General features: G+C 32.7%; 1 protein-coding gene across 1 annotated transcript; it reads left to right on the forward strand.

The window, feature by feature from the left end:
• The first annotated feature begins 5 nt into the window (after positions 1 to 5).
• LOC134271317 (adrenodoxin-like protein 1, mitochondrial) lies at positions 6 to 7,051 on the forward strand. Its single transcript, XM_062753544.1, has 7 exons — positions 6 to 184; positions 423 to 477; positions 1,213 to 1,319; positions 1,842 to 1,929; positions 3,962 to 4,014; positions 6,200 to 6,333; positions 6,384 to 7,051. Exons 1-6 carry the CDS (start codon positions 46 to 48, stop codon positions 6,301 to 6,303), a joined length of 546 nt encoding a protein of 181 aa, XP_062609528.1. The 5' UTR covers positions 6 to 45; the 3' UTR covers positions 6,304 to 6,333; positions 6,384 to 7,051.
• Positions 7,052 to 7,980: the final 929 nt, after the last annotated feature.

Raw genomic sequence — 7,980 nt, forward strand, 5'->3', positions numbered from 1 at the left:
ATGACCTACATTTTAATCCGAAACTAATGACCTAGCTCAACAAAGATGTCTGCGCCCTTGCAAAGATTGCTGTGCAAACAATGCACAAAATTAGCCAAAAGAGTTGTTTTGGGCGACAAATCATGGCAAAGAAATGCCCCAAATATAACATATTCTATGAAAAGATTTTTTAAAACAGCTTCAGGTATGGACGTTGCAAAGTGAGAAGTGTCATAATTTCGAATTTGTTCCATAATTACACAATAGATGTTTCGCTATTTTTCTAATAAACATGATAAACATCCCATCAATAAACTTTTTTTTTATTTTCTCACCTTGTGCTACATAGCTTGTTCTCAATTTATTTCTTCTTAAGTGATATGAAGTTCGTATCACGCTACTCTCACTACCAAATTGTAATTTGCTGCATTTTATTATTGTAGGTCCTCTTTTTCATGGGGAATATGAAATGCAAGATCCAAAATCACCCGAAGAAGTGTAAGATAAAATAATTTATATCAGTCACAAAAGATTGCAAAGAATTATTTAAGAAATTAAAAGAAAAAATCATTGATAAAACGTTCAAATTCAATTTTTATACATTTGTATATTGTTTTTGTCCTGTCTGTCTGTTTGCCTGCCTATTGTCAACTTTAACCTAGCCAATAACTATTGCACTGTCAAGGGTAAGTGTATACCACTTCAGTCTACCTCCCACTTCAGAACTGTGTTATTTTCGGGCATTATAGTGTTTCACAACGGTATATGTCGATTTACCCAAATGGAAACTGAAATAAACCCAAATGGAAATCAAATTGACCCAAATGGAAACCACATGGAATATTAATTATGCATTATCGTATTATCAAGTTGTTACTTATTTAAAATGATGAAAATAATGAACTTACAAATGGGTATATTAGTTATTGATTGAATTTCCTAATATTGTATTTTGAGATCAAATTATATTTTATTATTAATAATAGTATTCTATATATTGCAAAATTATGGGGGGGGGACATGATTCAGTAACAAATTGAGAAGACAATAATATATATACTTTTAAAATCCACTTTGGTCCATTTGATTTCCTTTTGGGTCCATAAAATCCACTTGGGTCCATTTGAATTCCTTTTGGGTTCATTTGAGTTTCCATAAGGGTTCCATTTGGGTAAATCAACGCACCCTTTCACAAACACATTTTGTTCATAATTTTTTTTCTTTAATTTGTAGAGTGAACATCACATTTGTAGATAAAACAGGAACACCCGTTCCTGTAAAAGGCAAAATAGGTGACAATGTCCTGTACTTAGCACACAGATATGGAATTGAATTAGAAGGTATGTATTCATTTAGTTTGTTTCTTGTTTTTGTGCTATACAGACTCAGCAATCTGTTTATTTTAAACTGTATATCTTGGATTTTTTTTTATCATAAATGCTACTTTCATGCGTCTTTTGTTTGCTAATTCAACAAAATTTTGCACATACATATGAAAGGATGGATGATACTGTTGGATAGGCCATGACAAAGAATAAAAATTTTTCATTGAAATCCTTTACACTACTTTGGTTTCTTTTGTAAAAGGAAAGGTGAAAATTTATGACTGAAACCATGATAATTTCATGAAGAAAAATATTATTCCTTTTAGATTTAAACATTTCTATATATAACCATATATATTTTACAATGTATTACATATGTAATTAATTTCACAATTTTTCTTCCCAAAGCAGAAAATTTTACATGTAGTTATGTACAGAACGTGCTTCAAGACAATATCATGGTTTTTAAAAAATTGTCAAATATTTACTAACAAATGCACATTAAAACAGTTTTTAACATTTTTTTCTCTTTTCAAGGTGCCTGTGAAGCATCTTTAGCCTGCTCTACATGCCATGTTTATGTACAAGATGAGTATTTTGACAAACTCCCTGATCCTGTAGAAGAGTAAGTCTAGTTTTTATACAGAAGTGACCAACTTATGTTACCAACACCTGTACAATTTCACAGTGTGCTTTGTCAGCCTGTTTGTGTGAGCTCACTATGTAAGATGATAAATTTCTGTTACCTGTGGATACATGCATCTGACACTACTCCTTATCTGTAGAAGAATAACAGAATAATTACTATCTACTCTCTAAAATGGTAGGCCAATTCAGGCAAAATCACCAAATCTTCATATCAATAAAATATATTTATGATATCTCACTTCATAAACATAAATAGTTAAAAGGATGTCAAAATATATCATTATATGCAGTTTAAAAGAGTGTGTAATTTTTGCCATTCAATTCAAACTGCAATACCAAAGGTATGAATGAACAACAACAATTATACGAGGGTTGTCCATAAAGTTCATGGACAACATTGACAATTACTGACAAACATTGATAAAATATATGAACCTATTATTTTCATTAAATTCATGTTTCATTTTATTAACATGCAAGTTTTCAACAAAAATAAAGCACAAATAGTTATATTTTTATCAGATATAAAAAAGACACACACACATACCCAGAGCACTAAAATGAAAATTCTTGACATTACCCGACGTCAAAATCATAATACGAGTACAGGTGTACATGTAACTTTTCTCAACATAGGCACTGTTAACTCAATACATTTCTTATGTCGCTATAACCAGTCATAAATATATGCATAAAATGTTCAAATTTCATTAGTAAATTAAAATTTAACAATACCTGTCTCATGTCCTGCAATCATCCAACCTCTGTCCGTGTAAGAACGATTTTATTTATGGAAATATGGTAAAGTCACAAACTCACATTACCCAATTCATTTTTACAACACTGCAATCTCATAATGATGGTTTTCCTTCACGCATGTCTTCACGTAAACTGTTCCTTCTGTCCGTAAATATTATATACCAGTTGAATGCTAATGTATGACTTCTTTTACTATGTTTTTCTGATTGTTTACATAATGTATGGGTCTCTCTAGGTGTTTAACCGATGTCTTTGCAGAATTTTATCACTGCTCACTGCTCCACCTATTCCGAAAACGTCCCTTTTTTTTAACAATTCCGATTAGTTCTAATAAGTTCTAACTTTGATTGCTCAGCCATTTTACAACTTTGAACATTCAAATTTTGTAGGTTTGATGTGATATGTCAACTTCATAATCTAAAAGTCATCCAGATTTCCGGAGAATTTTATAAAATACAAATGAATTTTGTAAAGTGATAAATAATTTTTTAATTAAAATTTTGCGGTGCTCTGGGTCTCCATTCCAAGTCTAATTATGAAGCCATAATTGTAATTAAACATTTGAAATTGATTAAGATTTTACATTTTTTAATTCACATTTAGTAAAGGATTAGAAATATGCTAATAATAAATATCAATGACACAACTTTTATTTCATTCTTAGCTTGTCCACGAACTTTACGGACAACCCTCGTACAGTTGCAAAAATTATATATTATAGTTTAATGTGTGGTAGCCCTTTGAAAAAAAGGCAATCACAAGTAAATAGCAGTTAGTAATAAGAATTATACTTGACCTGTTATCTCTCTCTTTGTTTATCTATGCACTGGAACTTTGGTATCTCGAACTCCCAATATCTCAAATACCATGGATATGTCGAAGTGATGAAGAAGTCCCAACCACATATTCCATAAGTACTCTACCCTCTATATCTTGAATCCTCATACATTGAAGTTTTTTTCTCAGCCCAATCAGGTTCGAGATAATGAAGTTTGACTGTATTTGTAGACTGAATCAGGGATCCATGGCAGATAAAAGAATTTTGAATGAAAATGTCTGTTACAAATAGCCTTTTGTTTTTGTTTTCATGTGTTGTATAAAACAGATCTGAAAGAAATGTGCTCTTTTGCTAGGAGATGCCTTTCACACATGACAAAAGATAAACAAAGAGAGGGATCAAATGTGTTAATATAAGATTGGAGTTTCATATCATTTTTATATGCAATTAAATGTTTTTATCTTTGTTCTAGAGAAGATGACATGCTAGATTTGGCATATTTCTTAAAAGAAAACTCAAGACTAGGTAAGAGTTTAAAAAAATTGTTTTAAACTGTACTCAATGATCACCATTATTAATTTCAACCAAATTTGAAACAAAGCATCAATGGTTGAAGGAGAACAAAAATTGTGAATTTCATGGTCCCTGCCCTCCTGGGGCTTGAGGGGTGGGGCCAAAACCACTAGAATTAGTCTTTAAAAGTCTTCTTTACTCCTGTACATCAAGCAGTCAAACTGTTGACGTGATTGTAATCAGTATTGAGTCCTGTACTAAATTTGTGAAATTCATGGCCCCAGGGTCAGGGTTTCTAGTGCTAGGGCGAGGCTGAATAGATTATATAGTGAAAATGCATTATTTCTTTGAAAATCTTCTTCTCCACTCCTGGGCATTGAATAAACTAACCAAGTGCATAGTTATGTTGAATAAGACTGCCTCTTCCAAAATTGTGAATATCATGGTCCCAGGGTCAGGGGTTCTGGTGTTAGGTTGATTATATAGAGAAAAAGCATAAATTCTGAGCAAGAATATCTCTTCCAAATTTTGAATTTCATGGCCCCTGGGTCAGGGGTTCTGGTGTTAGGGTGGGGCTCTATCGATTATATAGTGGAATTGCAAAAATTCTTTAAAAATCTGCTCCTCTGCTCCTGGGTATTAAATCAATGAACTATGTACACAGTTATGATGAAGAAGGATGTTTCTACCCAATTTGTGAATTTCAGGGCCCCAGGATCAGGGGTTCTGGTGTTGGGTGGGGCTCTAATGATTATATAGTGAAAATGCATGAATTCTTTGAAAAATTTTTCCTTTGCTCCTGGTTAACATGCCAATGATCTAATTACATATTTATGATGAAGAAAGGTGCCTCTTTAAAAATGGTTAATTTCAGGGCCCCTGGATCAGGGGAACTGGGGGGGGGGTTACTTTGTCTGAAAATAGATTAATGCTTTGAAATCTGCTTTTTGGTATTAATCAACCATTTATGATGAAATGAAATTTATGAAATTTCCAAAATTTTGAAATATCAGGTCCCTGGGTCAGTGGTTCCTGTTGGGTGGCATGCACAACTGGTGGTTATAAAGTGGAAATGCATTTTATCTTTGTTACTCTGATCTACCTCTGGGTATTTAGTAACCAAACTGTCCAAAGTAAGCATGCTAAGTGTATTATTATGATAAGCATTGGTGTCTCTTTCAAAATTGTGAATTTTATGGCTTTTGGTTTAAAACACAAACCAAATTCAATTGCTAGAAATTTGTTACATGATACTCAGGTGACCTATAAGGCCCCTGGACCTCTTGTTACATTTTCAACTTCGTCATAAGAACCACTGAACCATTGTCAATTAAAGTTGTTGCAAAGTATCCATGGGTGAAGTGGATTGAAATAATTATGTTCAAATCCTTTTCCAAGGGGAGATAATCAAGAAAATACAAAAAATAAATGGGATCATTTAAAAATCTTCCCTTTAAGATCTACAAGAATGGTTGAAACTTGCATGAAAGCTTTCTGACATACTGTATACTCAAATAGATGCAGACTCAATTAGAACAGGGTGGGTTACAAATGTAGGAATTGTAAGAAAAAAACTTTTTAAAAGTTCTTTCAAGAACAGTAAGTCCATGATAACACAATAAATATCAATTTGCAAGCATTCTCAGATAGTGTATATTCATATTTCTTTAAATCATGATCCCTGGTGGGGCCAGAATATAGCAAAAGACATAAATATGATGATGTTCCAAGAACTGCAAGATAAATCTGATATAAATGTAAGTCATTTCCAGGTGAGTCCAAAGTGGACATTGCCTGAAAAACTAAAAAAAAAACAGGTGACTTTTAAGTCCTGTGGGCCTCTGTTATGTATTTGTGTTAATCTAGATTGAAAAAAAGGAAATTTAACATATAATATCACTAACAATAACAAAGCACACAATATGTGTGTTTCCTGTAATTTAAGAGCACTTGAAACTTTCCCTAAGCCTTATTATTTTAGATTCAATAGTGCAGACTGCAGAGAGAAAGGTACATGATATCATTGTCATTGAAGTTAAAATATGCTAGAATTTTTTTTGTTGTTGTGATTTCTAATTCATGCACTTTAACATATCATGAGTACATGTATTTAATATATCAATGAATGAAATACCAAAATCTGACCATATTATTATCAATCCTTACATGCATGTTTTGTTTTGTGGAATCATTGCAGGTTGTCAGATTATCTTAACAAAAGAACTGGAAGGTATGGAGCTGACACTTCCCAAGGCCACGAGGAATTTTTATGTTGATGGACACGTACCACAGCCTCATTGATGAAGAGGAACCACGGGCTATTAGTCCTATGTTGACCAAACTTGCATGGATGATACATCTAAGGATCAGGTTTGTTTAAGGGAACATTGCTGAATGTGCAAAGACTGTTTCTTCATCTTGTTTTCAGTTTAAAGATCAATTTCAGTATTAATTCAATATTAAAAAGAGCTAATTATCTTATTTTATTAAGAGATTTTTGCAGAAAATTATAGGACCATGCCGGAATTAGGTCCTAGTTGTAAGGTCTTTGCAAATCAAATCTTTATTTTACCCATGTGATATTCAACATGTGTTAGAATTGTAATGTACTTCAACCATGTACTTTTAATTTTAATGGTGTTAAAATGTTCTATCTACACAAGGATATTGAAATACTATTACAATAGTATATTCAGCTGTTTTAGTGTCAATCTTATTTCCCTATGACACTTTTTGCCTTGGTACTAATATTATCTAATTCGAAGAATGTTGTATTTATAAATGTATTAATTAAATGCAGCTTTTCGTGGGCATTACAATATAAATATATATTTAAAGTACAAGTGTTTCCTGTTAATCTGAAAAAAGAAGAGGAAGTTACATTTTATTTTATACATGCACATGCCTAAATCATCTTCTAATTGAATGTGGTTTTGGTTTCCAACATATTCTTTGAGCTTCCTTATTTATTTGAGATAATTTTGTCATTAAACCTTGTTGTACTTGTTAATCATGATTTTTACCCATTAAAAAAGTTGTATAAACTTGGTATATTTTTAACTCATGTATTAAATGTAGAGATGAGTTCATGCTATACGTGAGGTCTAAGCATCCTAGATTAAAGATTATTTTAGTAATATACAGTGGCGTAGCATCGTTTTTGAAAGTGGGGGGGCCAGCCAGAGAAAAAAAATTTTTTACTTGCCTGAAAAAGTTGACAAGCAAAAAAAAAAAAAAAAGGAAAAGTTGCCCAAAGTTGAAAATCCTTTATGCCTTGGTACTAATATTATTTGGGGGGGGGGGGGGGTATTAAATTGTAAACTTTTTCTCAGTGTCAACTACTTTTAGTACCAGTTCTAATACTACATTTTCGGTACATCACTAAAAGTGGGGGGGGGGCCAACCAGGCTTTCAATTAACATTTCCTACAGTATAATTAAGGTTGGGGAAAAAAGTGGGGGGGGGGGGGGCGCGGTTGCTACGCCCCTCATATAAACCTTTTCTGGACCAAATTTGCATCAGTTAGGCATCTAGAGATATGTATATAAATAACTGGACCATTCAGGTTGCTGAACTTTACCTACATTTTCCAGTTGATTGAGTCAAGTCTTCCATTACATATACTACAGATTTAATACTCACTATATTCAACTTTCATTATATTCTTACTACATCTAACATGGTAGTCGAAGAATGAGTAACCACATGTAGGTTTTTGGAGACCTCAAAGTATAAATGAAGTTGCACATCTAAAGGACACACCAATCATATTAGAACAGATTAATTGGATTGTATATACTTGTAAAATGCAAGTTGAATTCAGAGTACGAGTCTTTTTAGCTCACCTGAGCCGAAGGCTCAAGTGAGCTTTTCTGATCACATTTTGTCCGTCGTCCGTCCGTCCGTCCGTCTGTCTGTCTGTCTGTCTGTCCGTCCGTCTGTAAACTTTTCACATTTTCGACTTCTTCTCAAGAACCA

This window comes from Saccostrea cucullata, unplaced genomic scaffold (genome assembly GCF_032062105.1).
Source record: "Saccostrea cucullata isolate Sc308-1 unplaced genomic scaffold, CSIRO_AGI_Scuc_v1 ctg2045, whole genome shotgun sequence".
NCBI classification, from domain to species: Eukaryota; Metazoa; Mollusca; class Bivalvia; order Ostreida; family Ostreidae; genus Saccostrea; species Saccostrea cuccullata.

What these genes read in the sequence shown, in the direction of transcription:
- LOC134271317 (XM_062753544.1), top strand. Translation starts at nt 46, where the DNA reads ATGTCTGCGCCCTTGCAAAGATTGCTGTGCAAACAATGCACAAAATTA. An exon ending in CCAAAATCACCCGAAGAAGT is followed by an intron (nt 478 to 1,212) that starts GTAAGATAAAAT and finishes TTTAATTTGTAG; the next exon opens with AGTGAACATCACATTTGTAG. An exon ending in ATATGGAATTGAATTAGAAG is followed by an intron (nt 1,320 to 1,841) that starts GTATGTATTCAT and finishes TCTCTTTTCAAG; the next exon opens with GTGCCTGTGAAGCATCTTTA.